The 21,604-nt window shown below is 45.5% G+C and overlaps 1 protein-coding gene across 1 annotated transcript in view; it reads left to right on the forward strand.

The window, feature by feature from the left end:
- Positions 1-5,712: 5,712 nt before the first annotated feature.
- LOC309346861 (tumor necrosis factor receptor superfamily member 1B-like) overlaps positions 5,713-21,604 on the forward strand; it is a 39,069-nt gene continuing 23,177 nt past the window's right edge. Inside the window, exon 1 of the mRNA XM_081871139.1 lies at positions 5,713-5,840. Within this exon, the coding sequence (XP_081727265.1) occupies positions 5,772-5,840 (69 nt within the window). The 5' untranslated portion in view covers positions 5,713-5,771. The remainder of the gene's footprint in view (positions 5,841-21,604) is intronic.

Raw genomic sequence — 21,604 nt, forward strand, 5'->3', positions numbered from 1 at the left:
TCTCATATTCTAGGTGTCTCCCTGACTATTTACCGGGGAAAACTGGGGAAGGGTCCCAGGTTCAGTGGGCCAAGCAGATGCTTCAGGTACAAAAGCTACAGTTCCAGGCACCTGTCTGAAATGCTGGGCAGCTGCTGCCACCAGTATGGACCACAGATTAGGAACCCCTTTCAACCACCTGAGGACAAAGGCCATTGATGGGCAGGGACAGAGGTAAAACTGGGTGGAGTAGTGGGTATGATTCTTACATTTTACAGTAGCTACATTCCAGCCTCACAAAAACCAAGAAGTTTATATGCACACACATGTCTCCATCCACCACCTAGGCAAGCATGGGGCATTATCACAGTTCAAAGACACATTTCACCCAAGCAAAACCACTTGAGGAGGGGAGGGGGCGTGAGGGGCGTGCCCACTGGGAGGGGGGCTTTCCTAGGCAGAGGCCCATGGGATGGAGAGAAAGGCCTGGACAGCCACATTTGAGTCCATGCCCCTGTGAAACTAATGTGCTCCACCACAAGAAAGAGTTTCAAAGCTTTACGGAAAACATTCTTTAAAACAGTTACAATTAAATCTTACAAGATACAAAGGAACACATTGTTGTTAAACAAGCAAGCAATGTGGTCCAGTCTCTTTTTTTAGGTCCTAATACTGTATCTACAGCAGTGGCCAGAGGAGAAATGACTGCACAGAGAGAAGAAACACAATCGTGCAACTGAAGCAGCAAAACCAGACACCTGTATCTGCTCCAGCTGCAATAAAACTAGTCTCTCCCATATAGGTCTGTACAGCCATAGCAGGCGCTGTAACTCTCCTGAAGTTTGAGATTAGCCCCAAAGGGGCATTCTTCCATTGTCTCCCGAGACAGACAGATGTCAACAACAGTTCAATTAAAATTTCTTCTCTCTACTCCCAGAGAGAGATCCTAAGTAACTTGCTTGTATCATCATTGTGGAGCTTAGCTTCTATTGCTGCTACTGCTGGCTCCACCAGTGACTAAAGACGCTGGGTTTATCGGGTTTCATCTCCTGCTGTTAAAGATCTCTTGGTTTTCCAAAAATGAGTCATCACTTAGCCTAATGACTGAAAGGGAAACATCCAGCCTTTTCTGCTGCATTTGCCAGAGTGAAACCTCCCATGCCAAATGCAAACCTTCCATTGCAAATACAAACCTTACAGCATAGCATTTCAAATACAATGCACTCAAACATAACATTTAATGTGATATCTTTAACACCTCAGTGCTTTTGCATGGAGCAGGTGCTTTTGCATGGAGAAAGTCCCAGAAGCAAGGTGGACCAATGGCCTGATTCTGTACAATGAAGCCCTCCAGGACCCCCTGCCAGATACACCCTTCTCTGGCCCTGCTCCACACTCTCCTTGATGGCTTTTTTACCTGGCTTGAATGTGTCACTGAACTGTGATAATGCCTCTTGCTTGCCTGGATGAAGGACGTACAGACTGTGAGCATGTTGCTCTGACTTTTGATGACTAAGTGTGCAAGAGTCATAGCCGTCGTGTTGCCCAATTTTGTCTCTGGCTCCACCCACCAACATGGGCAAATGACCCCCTGGAAGATTGCCCAGGAAGGAATGCAGCCCTCAGGTTGGGGGGAAAGCCCAGCCTTGTTCCAGTGTCCCCCCACCCACCCACAAATTTTGTTAGCTCGTAATGAACGAACTGAGTCTCTTTGTGTCTCTACATGTGCAGTTTCCATCATGTCAGAGGATTTGCTTTTGCACCAATGAGCAACAGGAGGGTGCCAACAAATCCTGCCAAGACTACAAGGTTCAGTTCACCTGTCCAAAGACCTTTTGTTGATGTGCGATACATTGACGGGAACGGAGAGACACTTTGTATGCAGGGAAAGTCTCCTGCCTGTAACCATTAGGTACCACTGCTTGCCAGTGTACACAACACTGAGCTACATGGAGCAATAATATGACTCTTATCAGATATTAGGTACCTTCAGGCCCCAGGCCTTTGCTCAGCGTTCAAACCAAAACAAGGGTGAGAAATAGGAGCATACATAACTGACTTATACTGAGTCAGACCATTGGTCTATCTTGCTCCATATTGTCTACACTGACTGGCAGAGGCTCTCCAGGGTTTCAAGTGGCGGGTATTCCCAGTCCTACCAGGAGATGCTAGGAATTGGACCTTGGATCTTCTGAATGCAACACAGATGAGTTGTGGCCTTGCTTGATTACACTGGATTGTGGCCAACTACATTTTACTCAGACTGAACCCATTGAAATTAATGGTCCTATGGTAGTCATGGCTGTTAATTAAACGGGTCTACTCTGAGCAGGGTTAGTTTTCAAGCCATTATTTTCAATGCCACACTTTTATTTTATTTTTTAAAATTCTTTATTTTCTTAATAATAATTCTTAAGAAAATGCAGTTCAGCTGATGACTGCTCCTGAAAAATGTTGCGCAGGAGGAGAAATGCTGAATGCTCTCATAAGAGAGACTTCTCTCACCACCTGAAGTTCCCCTTGATTACTGATATAAAATGTCAACAAAGCATAATGATAACAAAACAGACATGCATGAAGTGTAAAATATTGACTAGGCAAATCAAGCGAACAAATAGAAAATAAAATAAACAGTGGGGGATATGAGTAACTGCAGCTCATCTATAAACTCGTAAACAGAAGGAGGTTAAGAAGATAGAGGGGTACCTCAGGTTACAGACGCTTCAGGTTACAGACTCCACTAAGCCAGAAATAGTACCTCGGGTTAAGAACTTTGCTTCAGGATGAGAACAGAAATCATGCTCCAGCGGCGTGGCAACAGCAGGAGGCCCCATTAGCTAAAGTGGTGCTTCAGGTTAAGAACGGACCTCCAGAACGAATTAAGTTCTTAACCCGAGGTACCACTGTATATCAGAACACTCCTGGGGGCACAGAAAAAAGTGTTTTCTCCGCATGTTAGATTTCCCATTTATTCTGCATCCACTCTGCTTCCACCACTGGTTTAGAAAGTGGTGTTACATGCACAGTTTATATCTACGATCCATATTCTAACCTGTATCTATCATATTCTTTCTTGGAAATGCTGCATTTTGATGCATTTTCCCCAAACCAGCTTCCGTGCAAATAGAGAAAAAGAACAACAAAGCTACATTTTATGCCCCTGATATAAATGGAACCAAGTGGATTTGTTTGAAGTTTAGGTACAAGTCAGCTTGCAGAAGAGAGGTTGCATGGAGTTAAGACAGAACGAGGAACTTCCAGAGTCCCAGATTATCCTTGAACCTTTATCTCTATGCTGACTTATCTCTCCCTATCTCTCTCTTTGTTGACTATACTGATATATCTTAGGTTGCATCCTGTTTACAACTTCCTCCTCCTCACACTTACTTCTCTCTATCGGACCTCAAGAGGAGAAGTTCACGTTGGAGTTATCCTCTGAGAACAAAGGAGCAAAGAAGGCTGCCTTTTGTCTTCTCCAGATGAGCTAGTTAGGTTAGAGACCTATATATATAAAAAATCTACCTGAGTTACTTCCTTACTATAAATTACTTTGTTATTTTTCTTAGTCTACAATCATCTCTGTGTGTGAGACTGAAACAGGTGGAGTCTGCTCTCCAACCAGATTCGCTAGCCAAACGCCCCAGGCTTTGCATATAGAATCGCAGAATGGTAGAAATGGAAGGGACCCCAGGGTCATCTAGTCCAGCCCCCTGCAATGCAGGAACATGCAGATAGTGCGTATAGGAATCGACCCTGTGGCCTTCAAAGAGCTCTATCAAGTAAATGGAGTCAAACTTCTAACAGGATTGCCACGGGGGAAATACCGGTAAACAGGCGCCTCAGCAAGCAAGTTCTGTTGTATACAGGCGCCACGATTGTTGTCACGATCAATATCACCATTCTAAAACGGATTCAGGACCAATAATGTTTCTTTTCTTTTTCTTTTTAAAAAAATTCCTTCCAGACAACACCATTACTGGCCCCAACAACATCACACATACCATCTCGGGACTATTTAATTGCTCATCGTCTAACATTGTGTATGCCATCAAATGCCAACAGTGTCCTTCAGCTCTCTATATTGGACAAACAGGTCAAACCTTACGCCAAAGGATAAACGGACATAAATCTGACATCAGGAATCACAAGACAGAGAAACCAGTAGGAGAACACTTCAATCTCCCAGGACATTCTATACAAGATCTCAAAGTAGCTGTTCTATTAAAAAGGAATTTCAGAAATAGACTGGAAAGAGAAGCTGCTGAATTGCAACTTATTACCAAACTTAAAACCATGGAGAGACCTGGTCTGAACAAAGACATTGGATTCTTATCTCATTATACATGACAAAGCCATTTTTCACCTTCTCACCCCTTGCTTTTTCCTGTAAGACCTATTGCAGTCGTTAAGAGTCGTCAACAGGCTCATCACAGCTATCTGCCAATCACCCAGTCCCACCACCCTTCTGAGTAATACCCCTCCAGTGACGTAGAGTGGGTTGTCAGCACCCGGGGCAAGGCAAGTAATTTGCGCCCCCTAACCCGTGGATTTGCGCCCCCTAACCCGTGGATTTGCCCTAACCCCAGATGTTGCGCCCGGTGCGGCCGGCACCCCCTGCACCCCCCACGCTACGCCACTGTACCCCTCCCCACCTTCTCACTATATAGAAGGGTCTGGTGACTTCTCTTTCAGTGTATCTGAAGAAGTGTGCATGCACACGAAAGCTCATACCAAGAACTAACTTAATTGGTCTTTAAGGTGCTACTGGAAGGAATTTTTTTATTTTGTTTTGACTATGGCAGACCAACACGGCTACCTATCGGTATCTTTTTAAAAAAATATTAAACAATTTCAACATAACAAATTATCAGTCCAAATAATCAATTACATTGTTTCCGCACACACCCCGCCATCCCTCCCACTCCCCCCCCCCAAGAACTTCCCTCAGCTCCCCTCTCTGATTCCTTTGCACATATTGTTCTCTGCACGTTATAAAATTCTACCTATCTTTGCCTTATCTATCAAATGTTCAACTAATAAATTTGCGGATGTTTATTCAAAACCTGCCAAGGAGTTCAGATCATTTTGTTGTCTTTTTAAGTAATTTGTAAAAAAAAGTTTCCATTCTTCCTTGAAGTCGCGATTGCAGGACCGAGAAGCAGAAGCAAGCGTCTCCCTGTGTGTTCAGGGTCACTGCGGGCTGGGACGGAGCAAGGGCGGCAGAAGTTCTTTGCACATGCTTAGATGTCGCTGTTTCCAGCCTGGGAAGAATGCCTCTGAGATGCCTCTGAGCGCGTCCCGAGAACCGCCCCTCCTTAGCGATCACTTATTCCGCAAGAGCGATGCCTCTGCGCGCGTATACAGTGGTACCTCGAGTTAAGCACTTAATTCGTTCCGGAGGTCCGTTCTTAACCTGAAACTGTTCTTAACCTGAAGCACCACTTTAGCTAATGGGGCCTGCTGCTGCTGCCACGCCCCCGGAGCACGATTTCTGTTCTTATCCTGAAGCAAAGTTCTTAACCTGAAGCACTATTTCTGGGTTAGCGGAGTCTGTAACCTGAAGCGTATGTAACCCGAGATACCACTCTATTGCACAAAACTCTCCTCGGGATTGCGAGAAAGCGCTCTCTGGACATGCTCAGAGGCGCCCGGTGTATCCCCCTACTTTGGCTCCTTGGGTCCAATCCCTCCTCCGGGCCGGCCCCTTCCCCGCCCCTTTGGATCTCGCCTCGACTTGGGGCGCCCGAGGCAACAGCCGCCGCTCCTTTCGCTTTCCGCTGCGAGTGAGCGAGATGTCGGCGCGCTGTCGCTCCGCGGGGCTCCTCCTCTATGGGGCGCTGCAACTGGTGGGGCTCCTGAAGGTAAGAGAGGCAACCCCTTCCGTGGGCTCTCCCACCCCCAGGATAGAGTCGTCGCCCCCAGGTTCCCCCACCCGGTGTCCTTAGAGCTGCCCCGTCCCATTCAGCCCCCAACCAAATCACAGAGGCAGGCTCCCACCCAACCCCCATCAAGAGACCCCCCTTCTTTTCCTAGAAGCACAAAGCGCGACCCCCACTATCCTATTCAGCTTTTCCCCCCCACAACCCAGTCCACGGACACCCTCCCACCCCCAAGCCAGCCCTCTACCGTGTCCTTAGGACCCCCAAGAACCGAAGCGAGGAAAAGCCTCTCAAGTCCGCCCCCCCTCCAGGTTCGTGCCCGGACAGTGCCAACCATTCCTGCTTTTCACTGTGGGTTTCCCTAGGGTTTATTTTTAATAACATTAAGCAGTTAAGAATCGTTTTTAATTAATTATACTCCATCCACTGCCAATCCCCTTTTAACAGATGCCTTATTGTGTCCTTAAAGCACAGGCCCACATTTGATTCAGCACCTAAAGTTCTCTGGAGGGCATTTTATGTCTCCATGAGACAGGCAGACATCCAACAGGTACATGCAACAGTGTGTCCCTACGGCTCTATATCTCCATTCACATATATTGCCCCCCCTCCCAGAATATTGCTCTGTCCCTTCCCCAGAGGCAGAAGGATTACAGTGGTACCTCGGTTACATACACTTCAGGTTACATACACTTCAGGTTACAGACTCTGCTAACCCAGAAATAGTACCTCAGGTTAAGAACTTTGCTTCAGGATGAGAACAGAAATTGTGCTCCAGCAGCGCAGCGGCAGCAGGAGGCCCCATTAGCTAAAGTGGTGCTTCAGGTTAAGAACAGTTTCAGGTTAAGTACGGACCTCCGGAACGAATTAAGTACTTAACCCGAGGTACTGGCCTTCTGCCGCTGCGCCGCCAGAGCACAATTTCTGTTCTCATCCTGAAGCAAAGTTCTTAACCTGAGGTACTGTTTCTGGGTTAGCGGAGTCTGTAACCTGAAGTGTATGTAACCTGAAGCGTATGTAACGCGAGGTACCACTGTACTTGCCTCCCCACCCTAAAAAACATATATTTGAATCTCTCCACATTCAGTGGGGCAGGGAATGATTAATGGAAAATACAGGTTACCATAGCTATAAAACTTTTCAGCAGCTCGTATAGTCTTTGCATTACAAAGGAGGCGATACAGGCAAGGTACTAAATAAACACTGTGTAATGCAAAGGTTTAGAAACTTTGCGAAGACTAAGCCTTTGTAAATGCCACTGGACTTTGGACAGTAGAATATATACAGTAATACCCAAGCAGTCATATGCAGCTTCACGACACTGAAGTGCAGACATTGTTCTATCAAGTCAATGTGTTCTGAAATATCTACCTGAGCAGACCGGATATTTCTGTCCAATGCTGACTGCGCCACAGCCATGAAATGCAAAGATCTGGTCTACCCAAACTCTGATATCCTCAATAAGAAAGCCTGTTGCAACTAGTGTGTTTGAAGAAAACGCCACAGGCACATTTTATTCTATAGTCTTCTTCAGAGGCAACAAATTGGAAGAGAGCATTCCTTGTGGGTGGGCTCAGCAAATTCATACAATAGATAATTCTGCTGTTGCAGTTTTAAGAAAAATCGTCTGAAGCTCACCTACGGTACAGAAGTCTCCAAGTCCCAAAGAGTCTTGGTCTTCACTTTTGTTGTAAAGATGCGCTCGGTTCTGCATTGGGTTGCAACAACCTTCGCAGTTACCAGGACCAAAATATCTGGAGGAAACCAGGCCAGGGGTGGTTGGATCCAGACCACGTTTCAGCTTCTTCCAGTGGGAGTTTTGAGCAGATAAGCATTTGACTGCTGCCTGTTGCAAAATGTCTGGCTAGGAACAGAGTATTCCAGGTTCAAACCTCTTTGTGGCCGTGGACCAGTTGCAACCCTCTCAGCTTGGCCTACTTTGCAGGGGTGTTAGGAGAATAAAATGGGTGATAGGTGGGAGGGAGGGAGAATGGTGCTCAGCACTTTGGGCTCATGGAAAGAAAGGTGAGATGTAAACAAAACAAACAGATACCCATTGACAGTCCTCCAGGAATGTGTCTCATCCCATTTTCAAGCACAAGCCCAAGTTTTTGATTTGAGTTTCCATTGAAATGAGGCTGCATTTTAATGTTTTAATGTTGTGTTTTAATCTTATTTTTAAGTTGTATTTCAGTCAATTTGTTTTTATGTCGGTTGTTAGCCACCCTGAGCCCTGAGTCTTGGCTGGGGAGGGCGGGGTATAAATAAAATTTATTATTATTATTATGCGCATGGGATTGCAGCCTAAAGCTCATGGCCACCACATCTGGTGGCTGTCACTTTGCTCAGAGCTCACCCTGATTTGTTGGCAAATAGTTTTTTTCCCAGAGAGGTTAGGTGATGTTGGTTGTTTATCGAGCATTTCTTCTGATTTGTTTGTGGGCTGGTTAGATGACATCACACTGAGGAATTGTTATGCCACACTTTCCAGGCATGTTTCTTACTGCAGAAAATAAATAAATCATTTTCTAAAAAATAAAAATAGGAGAGGCAGCAGGTTTGTTGATCAAGGGCCCCAAATTCACTTCAATTTCTGCTGCCTGATTTTACTGGTGCGTGATTGTATCGCTTTTGCGAAATAGCAAATCTGGAAGTGTCCTGAATTTATTTGTTTCTATAACACAATTTCTCTGCATGGGGCTGTGGCCAACTAAGTCCTACGTACTTAAGAGTGAACCCAGTGCTAGCCTTAGGCATCTGGTTGGCCACTGTGAGAACAGGATGCTGGATTTAGATGGGCCATCGGCCTGATCCAGAGAGGCCTTCTTAAAATAAAACTTCAAGCCCTTTCTTTAAAATCCCCAACACAAAACTGCCCTTCCTATACCTGTCACACAGCTCTTTTGACACATGTCAATAACTTGTCTGTGTGGGATGGACTCTTGCATTTAAGATTCTTTTCTTTGCACTGAGTTGACATTTACTGCTCACCACAACCCCTTTTTTTCTGGAGAAAGCACAATCTGTTAATCCTCCTGGTATACATGGGAAGTTTTGGGAATTTACAGTTTCTTTTTTCTTTTTTGTCCCAATGCCCTCTCTCTTTCTTTGCATTTCATTTACATTAGAACTTCTCTTGTCATTTTGTTGCACAATTTGAAAAGAAGTATTGTTGGAGACCTCTGCTTGGGATTTTGCAGTTCTAAATAATTATGCATCACAACCATCGACAGAAGCTCTACATGTGAGCAGGACTGAGCTGCTTTTTCCTCTTCCAGCAACCATAGGCAACATATGCAATGTTGAGGGCAAAGTCTTCATAATTACACCCCGTTTGCAAGTAGTGCATGAAAGGGCCTGGATTTTATTGGAAAGTCCCAGGGCTCTTCCACTTGACTGAGCATTCGTTGTTCATTGAACATTCATACTAATTTGCTTGCAAGAACCTTATGTGAGGCTTAGACTATGTCTGGTCTTTATTGAGCATTTGTTTAAATTTGCAGTTTGCAGGACAAGGAGTATTCCTCCTCATTTGCTTTGCGTACTGTTTATACACCCACCCACCCCACACATTTCAACGCATTTCCTTTTTCCTAACTGCAAATGTCTGGTTCCTATTTTTTAACAGAGGATTTGCTGTGTCAGGGTGACAGAGCACTTGAATCAACTTTAATTGCCCAAACCAAAATTTCTCGGTATGTGTTTGAATCCTTCTTGCAAAACAGTGACAGGTTGGAGGCACCCTCAGGCCTGATCTGGAAACAGCATAATGCTTATTTTGACTTTAGGTCATAATTGTAGCTCCTTCCTTGTAATTTCTAAGGTTCAGCATCACTCGGTGAAACGGGGACTTTAACCTGAGTTTAGGGCCTTCTCGGTAATGGCACCCACCCTATGGAATGCCCGCCCATCAGATGTCAAGGAGATGAGTAATTATATATCTTTTAGGAGACATCTGAAGGCAGCCCTGTGTAGGGGAGCTTTTTAAGGTTTAATGTTTTACTGTGTTTTTATATATGCTAGAAGTTGCCCAGAGTGGCTGGGGCAACCCAGTCAGATGGATGGGGTACAAATAAATTATGATTATGATTATTACAACAAAAGTTTGGTCTTGTTTACTCCTTAGATTAACGGTGATGGCAGCAGGGCAAAGGCCAGAGGTAGACAGTGAAAGCATGTCTCAAACACAGTGAAGACTCATATGCTAGGGGTGGGGACCATAAATAGTAAATACTTGACTGGCTGGTTTATTCCGAACTTCTTATCTGTTCCATATGTTTACCATCAACTTAGTTTAGCAATGAGCAGCAAAGGTATAAAGGTATACAGTGTTATTTTTCTAGAAAAAAGAGGTGCCAGAACTCAGCACAAACGCCTCCCTTGTTCTCTTATAATGACAATGGTGCCCACCTGAGAGGTGCCGGAACGGAGATCCAGCTGGGAAAAAAGCCCTGGATGTATATAGGCAAAGGTTTGCATCCTGTTTTATGACAGACTGAACAGAAAGATCTCCCCCTTTCGTTGCAGATTTTATTAACTGAGAAAAGAAGGGGATTCCCAGATTTGAAGAATTAACTCAGAATGGGCAGCTATTAACAAGGCAGGACATTGGTAGTAGTATTAAAAAAGATACATATATGTATATTTTCATATACAATATGCACATAGAAAAGATCAGATGGGTTCAATAGAAACATCACAGTGCCAGCCCTTTCCGTAAAAGTAAGTGACCCTTATAGAGAAGAAAGTTCCAAAGGGATGATTGTGTCAAGCTGCTGATTCTGTAGGTTCACCCTATCAGCCAAAAAACAGGAAGAAGAAGAAGAAGAGTTTGGATTTGATATCCTACTTTATCACTACCCCAAGGAGTCTCAAAGGGACACGGGTAGCGCTGTGGTCTAAACCACAGAGCCTAGGGCTTGCCTATCAGAAGGTCAGTGGTTCGAATCCCCGCGATGGAGTGAGCTCCTATTGCTCGGTCCCTGTTCCTTCCCTAGCAGGACCTAGCAGTTCGAAAGCGGGAAGGTAAACAGCATTTCTGGGCGCTGCTCTGGTTCGCCAGAAGCGGCTTAGTTATGCTGGCCACATGCCTCGGAAGCTGTCTGTGGACAAACACCAGCTCCCTCGGCCTATAGAGTGAGATGAGCGCCACAACCCCAGTTGTCCACGACTGGACCTAATGGTCAGGGGTACCTTTACCTTTACCTTTAAGGAGTCTCAAAGCGGCTAACATTCTCCTTTCCCTTCCTCCCCCACAATAAACACTCTGTGAGATGAGTGAGGCTGAGAGACTTCAGAGAGAAGTGTGACTAGCCCAAGGTCACCCAGCAGCTGCATGTGGAGGAGCGGGGAAGCGAACCTGGTTCACCCGATTACGAGTCCACTGCTCTTAACCACTACACCACACCACAACATCACATGAAGACATTAAAATAATAGTCATAGGAGGCTTAAAAAGAATGAATGGTGTAAAATATATTACTTAGTGGAATACAAGGTTCAGATTTCTACCAAACGTACCAGATGTTTGTGCATGTTGCCAAATAAACACATATTTAGTGGGAATGTGCCAACCATGAGATTGTTTTGTCATGTTAATCACAAATGGCCCCTAAGCTGAAGCAAAGGCAGAGAGGTCTATTTCACCGCTGGCGGCATGTATCTTATGAGTCAGATTCCCCCCCCCAAAAAAAAAAATGGAAACAAGCATGACTTTTCCCATAGAATAACAGGGCGCGTCCTTCCACCTGTGAAATATCACTAGATGAACAGGGTTGTAAGGTACAAGGAACATACTGGTATTTGCGGTAGGGGTGCGACTATGTACACAAGTTCGGGAAGTAGGTTGCAATGGAGATGGGTACTGTTGTTGGCCAGCAGGTCACCTTGGATGCTGAGCGATGTCTCTTATTCATTGATGAGAGTGCCAAGGCTAACCTTGCTTCTTGACAATTAATTCTCTCTCTGCTGGCGGCTGCTCGTCTCAAGATCTCTAAACTAAACAAGAGAAGTAAAGAGGAAGAGGCAAGAATAACAATGCTGGGATTAAATCACGGTTAAGTTGAGGATGAAATCTGTATCCTTTGACATGGGGAAGTGGTGACCTTCCAGATGTTGGTGGACTCTGTCTCTCATCAACCCCAGCCAGCTTTGCCCAATGGTCAGGGATGATAGGAGTTGCAGGCCAGGAGCATCTCGGGACCCAAGCTTGAAGAACACTTGTGTAGACAATACTGAGCTAGATGGACCAATGGCCTGACGGAATCTAGCACAGGGAAATATAATCAGGTCCATGCCCGATCCGGTCCTGCATCAGTTCTCAAAATGCCCTGGGGAACCTGCAAGCAGGACTCAAGCACAAGAACACTTTCTCCTTGTTTCTGGTATTCAGAAGCCTTTGCTGCTTCCAGCTGTGGAGGCAAAGCATCACCATCATTGCTAGTAGCCAGTGATAGCCTGACCCTCCATGAATTTTCCTAATCCTCTTTTAAAGCCGTCCACCTTGGTGCCCATCTCTGCCTCCTGTGGGAATGACTTCCATAGTCTAACCATGCACTGCGTGTAAAAGTCCTTTCTGTTATCTGTCCTAAATCTCCCAACATTCAGTTTTGTTGGTTGCTGAATGTTACAGGGAACCAGGCAGAGGGCCTTCTGGGTAGTGGCGCCCGCCCTGTGGAACACCCTCCCATCAGATGTCAAGGAAATAAACAACTACAGTGGGACCTCGGGTTACATACGCTTCAGGTTACAGACACTTCAGGTTACAGACTCCGCTAACCCAGAAATAGTACCTTGGGTTAAGAACTTTGCTTCAGGTTGAGAACAGAAATCGCGCAGCGGTGGCACGGCAGCAGCGGGAGGCCCCATTAGCTAAAGTGGTGCTTCAGGTTAAGAACAGTTTCAGGTTAAGAACAGACCTCCGGAACGAATTAAGTACATAACCAGAGGTACCACTGTATCTGACTTTCAGAAGACATCTGAAGGCAGCCCTGTTTAGGGAAGTTTTAAATGACTGATGTTTTAATGTATTTTTAATATCTTGTTGGAAGCCACCCAGAGTGGTTGGGAAAACCCAGCCAGATGGGCTGGGTAGAAATAATAAGTTGTTGTTGTTTAATAAGTAGCAGTAGTTGTTGTTGTTGTTGTGCATTCTAGGAGTTCTAGTGCTGCTTAAGAAGGAGAAAACTTTTCTCTAGCCACTTTTTCCATGCCACACATAATTTTTTAAAAAAAACTTACCCCGTGCCATCTCTTACTTGCTTTTTCTCAAAATTTAAATGCCCCAAACACTGCAACCAGCTCTACAATTCTGTGATTCTACCTTTCCTTATTTGGGAGTCACTCAGTCTCTTTGAACGTTTTGGTTGCCTTGTATGGCTAAGGCAGCTTCTCAAACATGTGCCTGTCTGTTCTCATGGTTTCTTTAGCTGCGATTCCTGCATTGCAGGGGATTGGACTCGATGGGTCCCTTCCAGCTCTTTGATTCTATGGTACGTCTCGTCTCTCCCCCCCCCCCCGCCCCCATCTGAGCAACGATTTCCCCCTAGAGCTTCCTAGAGCTTACAAGGGAAACTGCCTGCTCAACATTCCCATGAGAACAAGTGGCAATCCCACACACCAATTCCTGAACAAAATGTTTAATTAACAGCTGCCTCCCTGCCAGAATCTTATCTGAGTGAAACAGTTACTTGGAAGGAGTTGGAAAAGAACAATATTTGGCCAGAGGATAATCTCAGCTTTTCGAAACAATGCAAACGTTACCCCAGCCTCCCTTCCTATTTCATTTCCTAATACATTTTGCTGTTTGAGGCCGAACCAAAAATGGTACCGTATTTTTCGCTCTATAAGACGTACTTTCTCCCTCCTAAAAAGTAAGGGGAAATGTGTGTGCGTCTTATGGAGCGAATGCAGGCTGCGCAGCTATCCCAGAAGCCAGAACAGCAAGAACAGCAATCCCTCTTGCTGTTCTGGCTTCTGGGATTCAGAGTATTTTTTTTCTTGCTTTCCTCCTCCAAAAACTAGGTGTGCCTTATGGTCTGGTGCGTCTTATAGAGCGAAAAATACGGTACTTGTGCCACCTCTGCTGCCTCCAAACTTTCCCCACCAGCCACCTTCTGCTCCCTTGCTGTAACTGCAAGGAGGTCTAATCCAGTCTGTGGCTGTTTTCAGGTGTGATTCCATCACTTGGCAGCAAATTCAGGCTGTGCCATTAAAGCTGCTCTGGAGGTCTCCCCAAACAAAGATGCTACCCGAGACTATTTGTAGGAAGGAAAGTGATGGTGAAATGCTTGCTTTGAAGCAACATCACCTCGCTTCCCTGCAAACATGTCAGGAGGAATGTTCAATAAGTAGGTCATTTGGGAGTGCCCAAAAATCTGTGCCCTGAAGCACAGAGTTTTATTATTTATTTGTGTTTGCTTCTCAATGCAAATTGGCAGACTGGAACCCTAGGACTGTGGATGCTTCCTACCTAGAGGTACTGGGATTGAACCCGGGAGCTTCTGTATGCAGTGCATCTGCTCTAACCACTGAGCTACAACCAGCTTAGCATATGCGTTCCTTTGCAGTGCACTTTTTAAGAGCACACCTCTGCTCTCTGTGCCACATGAGTGTGGGACCTTCAGCTGCCAAAGTATTCCCACTGCAATCCCCCTTCATTAGTTGAATGGTTCCCTTTTTCTTCCTATATACATAAAAACACAAGGCTGTCGTCACACAGCCCACACTGGAGGATTTGTAGTACCTCATTGCAATCCTGGATCTGCATGAAGGGAGGGAGCAAAAGAGAACATTAAAATTGCATTTTTAAACAATGGCAGGGGTTCGAATAAAGTGGGGTTGGGGGGATACACGTGGGTATGGCGAGCAACATAAGCAGGAGCGGTAGCCCCTAGTCTTATACAATTTGCTTTCTTTGAGAGCTAGTTACAGTTTTAGGTTAGGACTGGGCAGACCCCAATCCAAATTATCATTGAGCTACTCACTGCCTTTCAGCTCAGTTCTACCTCGCAGGGTTGTTGTGAGGGCAAAAAAATTGGAAGCAAGCATGTATGCTGCCTTGAGCTCCTTGGAGGCAAAGTGAGGATACCAGTGCAAATAGTTGTGTGGTAATTTTTCCATGCTGAACTGCAGTCTCCCTGCAGCAAAGCTTGCTGCCTCCTTAACACCCACACTCATGGTTTGCACAAGGGGGTGGGGGAAGGTATCGCAAATAGGCGAATTACAGGAAGTGTGAGTCAAATCCATCTCTGAAGTGTGACTCTCACGTTAACAGTATCGCTGTGTTTTGGAAAGGGCTAACGTAACAGTTAGGAAATAACAGCGCCTTGCGGTGAGTCATCGCCCCAGAATGAAGAAACCCACAGACAGCTGTGCCAAGTATCAAACAGGCATCTGATCAAGCCAAGGACAGAACAGCATTTGTTGTTTTTTTAGAAAATCGATAAAGATAATATTGGAAACTGCCCTGTGCCAATTGGTCCATGTAGCTCAGTGTTGTCTACACTGACTGGCAGTTGCTCTCCAGGGATTCAGACAGGAACTTCTCCCACCCCTACTTAGAGATGCCTTTAGTGGTTGAACCTGGAGCTTTCTGCATGCAAAGCTGTTGCTCTACCACCAAGCTATGGTCTTTCTTTTAAACGTGAATTAAGATTCTAGCCCTCATGTTTCTGGAGAAAGGGCTGAATTATACTGAGTCAGACAAGCAGCCCACCCAGCCCAGAACTGGCAGTGCTCTTCAGGGTTTCAGGCAGAGGGATGCTGTGTCAACTCAATGCTGCTGCTGCTGCTGATAATACTTAGTGTTTATTAAATCTGTATACCACCCTTCACCCGTAGAACTCAGGGCAGTTCACAACATAAAAATACAAGATAAAAAAACACCACAAAATACATAATCAAAACAAGAACAAACCAATAACCCCACTCCGGTAAACACATTTAAAAGGGTATAGAGTTTATAGGGCAATCTTGGGAGTGACACCACCTACACCTCACAAGTTTTCATGCAGCAGCTGTCAGGGCAGTGGTGCAGTTTAGAACTTCGAATTGTAGAGGTGGAAGGGACCCCAAGAGTCGTCTTATTTTTGATTTTTGAATTTTATTGTTATTCATGTTTTTATACTGTATTTTATGCTGCTTTTATAATTAAGTGTTTTAAAGTGTTTTAAATTTGTTGTTAGCTGCCCTGAGCCTGGTTTTTGAACTGTGAAGGGCGGGTTATAAATAAAATTTACTATTATTATTATTATTATTATTATTATTATTATTACTCCCTTCAGTGCAGGAATCACAGCTGACAAACAGTGGGCAGTTGGCCATCAGCCTCTGCTTAAATACCTCAAAGGAAGAACATTTTGGTTTTTTCTGAGAGGCCAATGTTCACGCAATTGCCATCTTCCAGGAACTTTGTCTGATAACGGTAACGGGCTTGGCTGAAACCCCAAAGAGCTGCTCTTCATCTCTGATAGTCACCAGTCAGGTGCCTGCTTATCTCATTGCAGAGCCCACCAGAAACGGGGGGAGGACACAAATGCCCACTTGTGCTGATGTTAGAACTTTTCCCAAGTGGACCCCCAAAATTCTCCACCCTACGTGCAGGTGGTTTGGGAGGGTGGCAGCAACTACTTAGCTGAATTTCTCCAGGGGGAAGGAGAAATTGCCCAATGCTTTCTCGGGCTCACCATTGGCCTCAACACAGCATTGCAAGAGGGTGCCGATCAGGGCTGTTGTGTGGCCTGGGGAGAGTCCCAAGGGCTGTATAGGGATTCCTGGGTCAGGGGGACATTCTTTTCCCAGGCCTGAGGTTAACCACCATGCCATAGCAGACCTTTGGAATGGGCTTTCCCCACACAAGTGAAATTTGGGTCATGTGTAGGATGTGCATCCAAAAGCCCCCCTTTCGGTGCAACAGCGGTGTTCTTCCACAAGAGTGTGGTCTCACAATGAATCATGCGCTCTGCGTTTCCTAGGCTTCTTCCTTGCCCCTCTCTGTGAGCAAAATGTGACCTGGTTGGTGTTTCTTTCTTAATATCACTCAATGGACATTTATGTTTTTCAGAGGGAGCAGGGAGCGGAACTTCATTTCCCTTTTTCATATGTGCAAAATTTTGCTGCTTTGCGCAGCAACCTCAGATATTCTGTTCTTCTTTTTCTTTCTTTCCACAGCCACAGGTTCTGATGTCAGAAAGTGGGTGGCTTCATCACTGTGGTTTTGTCATGCAGCCGGTATGGCTATTCTTTCTGTTGCTTCCTGTCTCCATCTCAGCATATTACCCCCATTTTAGCTGTTACCATTATGTGTTCTGGGTGGGCAGAGTTAGTCAGCCAGTCACCGCTTCTCCCCCTTTCGAGTTACCTTCTTACCTGAAGAAGGGGTCTGGCTAACCTTCTGCTTTCCTCTGTGACCTTGAGGTCTACCACAACTGACGAGCGCAGGGTGGGCTGGTCTCACGTGCGCGAATGAGCAAATCTGTCAGTTTTGGTTCTCTCCGCTCATCACTTTTTCCAGTCCTCAGCTGAATTCTCCACATTTCCACATCAGTTTGCAATTTCGTTTCTTTTCTTTAAAAAAAAAAGTCATCGTGAAAATTCACCAGAGTTTTCATCCAAATTTCTTACTGGGGCAGTATTCAGCTACTGTAATGGTTATAAGGGGTTACTTGTGCGTAAGTTGCCGTTACTTTTGGCTAGATCGCCTGGCTAACCATACCTCGGCTGACAGCCCTCACTCCGTGGCTGTTCAGTCACTTGCAGAATCCGTCAGTGGGCGTTTCTTGAACCTCTTCCAGCATAGAAGCTGTTTGACGCCAAGTCTCCGCCTACTCTCCCTGCGCGGGACTCTTCTGCGCAAAGAAGGAGTGGGCAGAGGCGTGCCCGTGCTCTCTCCACTGGTCTCGGGTGAAGAGTCTTGGAGACCTCTCTCCGAATCCTCCATCTCCCTCCCTTCTCTACTGGTGTTACGTTGAATTCCTTCCCCCCTGCTGGTCCCCTCTCCTGCATCGCTTTGGAGCCTTGCCTCCACCTCTCGCTCCGATGTCAGTTCCCTGACAGCTACGTACAGTCGTACATTGGAAGTCGAATGGAATCTGTTCTGGAAGTCCATTTGACTATTAAAATATTTGAAAACCAAAGCGTGGCTTCTGATTGGCAGCAGAACATTACACTCCAAGACTGTTTCTCATTGCTCCTCTATAATCCCTTGTGCCCTTGGCATGTAGATTTTTGGTGCACCTGAAGGTGGGAGAGACCATGGACTGTAAACTCAAAAAGTTTGCTTCCTGCCACCTTTCAGACTCCACAAGTGACTTCCCCTTGAGTTGACTTTGACTCATACTAGGAGATACCTTTATGGGCATGATGAAGAGATTCAGTTTCAGGTACTGGGCTGATCCTGACAATAATGCCAAACCATGGCTTGCTGCTACATCAGTGCATCTCAAGGACTCCAATTCTTCCCTTTCCCTTTGCATGCAGCGATCCTCCCTTTCTGCACAGGGCAGCTGTAGTTTAATGTTTCATCAAAACTGGTAAACCATGGCTTGTTCTTGCCAAGCAGCTCAAGGCTAGGAAGCATGGTTAGGGCTCTCCTAATAGCGAAGGGATAATCAATAGGCACTGAGTAATCCTGAGTGTGCAGCTTGACTTAGTAAGAACATAAGGAATGTGGAACAGAGCTATTCCAAGTAGACTAGTATCCTTGGCAAGAAATCCAACCACTACTTGTGAGATGGTCCACCACAAATGGGCCAGTAGCTCAACGATGGGCCAAGCCCAACTTTCTGCTAATTCTTGTGACATGATTCTCTGTGGTGTCAGTGATCTTCCTTTCGGCCCTGTTTATCTACCATGCAGAAGATAAGTACTTTCTGGAAAACCTCAGCCACATCACTCAAATGCATTTATTTAATGCGGTCTGCTTTATCTTTCTCTTTGTTCTTGAATGGAAGATTTCTAGATTAGGAGCTACACTGCTGAATGAGGTTGACTTTTAATTTGACTTTTAATTTTGCAGTGGACCTTGATCTTGTGTGTTCTGTGCAAACCACAAACAGATTGGCCTAAAAATAGTTCAGGCAGCTGCAAAACTCTTCCTTTGGACGTGCCCCACCCCCACGTCAAGCTGCCCTGTTTTCGATGTCTTAAATAATGTCTGTTCACAGTTGCAAGCCTTGCGGTTTTTCTATTGCTTGCCGCATTTTCCTGAGTGACGCTTGTTGGAGCTGCTGAGCCATGCAGTTAAGAAATGTGAATTTTCATCATCATCAGCATCAATTCATATCATTGACATCAATTTCAACAGTGCTTTGAAAGTGAGTATCTCCATCCCACTTTGCATCTCTGTTGGAACTATTTTTTTTTATGTGGAATCATTTTTAAAGGTTGTATCCAGTTAAGGCCCCCTATGCACTACTGTTGAACAGCTCTTACCATCAAGAGGTTCTTCCTAATATTCAGTTCCAAGTCTCTTTTCTTATAATCTGAATCCATTGGTTTGTGTTCTACCTGCTGGAGCAGCAGAAAGCAAGCTTGCTCTATGTGGCAGCTGTTCAACTATCTGAAGATGGCTTCTCAGTCTTCTCTTCTCCAGGATCAAACCATAACACTTCTTCCTCTTCCCTTCTGTGAAATTACCCCTTTAGATGTTCATATGCCAACCACCTTGAACACCAGTAGACGACACTGCCCCTAGGTAAAAAAGGTAAAGGGCCTTTGGCTGGTTAAGTCCAGTCAAAGGTGACTATGGGGTTGCAACGCTCATCTCGCTTTAAGGCATAGGGAGTCAGCGTTTATCCACAGACAGTTTTCTGGGTCATGTAGGCAGCATGACTAAACTGCTTCTGGTGCAACAGAACACTGTGACAGAAACCAGACCACACGGAAACGCTGTTTACCTTCCTGCCGCAGCAGTACCTATTTATCTACTTGCACTGGTGTGCTTTAGAACTGCTAGGTTGGCAGGAACTGGGACAGAGCAATGGGAGCTCACTCACATCATGCACAGGGATTCAAACCGCCAACCTTCTGATCGGCAAGCCCAAGAGGCTCAGTGATTTAGACCACCTTTGCCCCTAGAAAGCAGCCAAGTGGTAGAACCATCATACTAAATCGCTCCGTGGGCTCTTAGCCTATTGCTTCATCTGCTCAGGTTTCTCAGACTTCTGCCATGAAACTGAATGGTGGAAGGTTTAAGACAGTATACAGTAAAGTATACAGTAAAGACACGGGTGGTGCTGTGGGTTAAACCACAGAGCCTAGGACTTGCCGATCAGAAGGTCGGTGGTTTGAATCCCTGAGACGGGGTGAGCTCCCGTTGCTCGGTCCCTGGTCCTGCCAACCTAGCAGTTCGAAAGCACATCAAAGTGCAAGTAGATAAATAGGTACCGCTCCGGCAGGAAGGTAAATGGTGTTTCCATGCGCTGCTCTGGTTTTCCAGAAGTGGCTTAGTCATGCTGGCCACATGACCTGGAAGCTGTACGCCGGCTCCCTCAGCCAATAAAGCGAGATGAGCGTCATAACCCCAGAGTTGGCCACGACTGGACCTAATGGTCAGGGGTCCCTTTACCCTTTGCCTTTATTTTACACAGAGGGTAGTGAAATTCCAGAACAGGAGGCAGTAATGGACACCAACGTGAGTGGCCTTAAAGGAGGACCAGACACATTCGTGAAGGAGAAGGCCTATTGATAGCCACTGGCCATAATGGCTATGCTCTGTCTCCTCAGCTGGAGGCAGAAATGCTTTTGAACACCAGTTCCTGGAAACCACAGGAGTGGCATGTGCTCTTCTGCTTGGGTGCTGCTTGCAGGTTACCCACAGGCATCTGGCCGCAACTTTGAGAACAGGATGCTGGACTAGATGGGCCATTGGCCTGATCCTGCAGGCTCTTAGGTTCTTAGGCTAATCTATTGCAGCTTCCATTCTTCTTCTCAAAAGGAATTCAAGTTTGTCCTCTTTTTTCAAATTCTCTCCCTTGTTAAAACTTTCCTAAATGTCATGAAATGCACAAGGCAGACTCTGATGTGCATTGTGATGTTTCACGTGGCCAGCACTGTCTCAGCTCAGCTTGCAATTCCTTAGAAGTTCTTTGAACCGAGAGCAAGCCCCTCTGCTCCAAACCATTTCTGGTTTCAAGCTTAAGCTAAAGTCAGCAACAGCCCAAACCAGACATGCAATCATTCCTTCCTGGGTTTTTCTGAGGGGGCTAACACCCAGAACTGTATTGGTGTCTTGCTCCTCAAAGCGCCAACTTAAACACATTAAAAAGAAAAAGGAAAACAAGTAACTGGATTGTTGCTAGCTTATTTTTTTATTGGCCCACAGCCCACTTAGAGAGAGTTCTTAGTTCTGAATGCTGTTAAATGCCTGTCAGAGAAGTAATTGAAACATTTTCCCTGTGTACTAAAATGACACTTCCCTTTCAGTGCAGATGTTTATCTTGGCTACCAAAGAACAAACTTAGTCAAGTCACTGTGGGGTTTACAGTAAAGCATGGAGGAAGGTTGCCCTTGATTTGGGCCTGTTCCACCTTTTGTTCCTACTTCTGATTTCTATTATTATTTCCATGCAGATTATGTTTGCACATGTTTATTAGGCTAGCAATTGGCCTAGATAGGTATACAGGAAGCTGCCTTGTACCAAGTCAGAACAGTGGCTCATTTACCTCAATATTGTCTACACTGACTGGCAGTGTCTACACTAGAATTTCAGACAGGGGTCTCTCTCTCCCAATTCTACCTGGAGATAG

Source organism: Podarcis erhardii (genome assembly GCF_964252035.2).
Source record: "Podarcis erhardii genome assembly, chromosome: 7".
Lineage (NCBI taxonomy): Eukaryota > Metazoa > Chordata > Lepidosauria > Squamata > Lacertidae > Podarcis > Podarcis erhardii.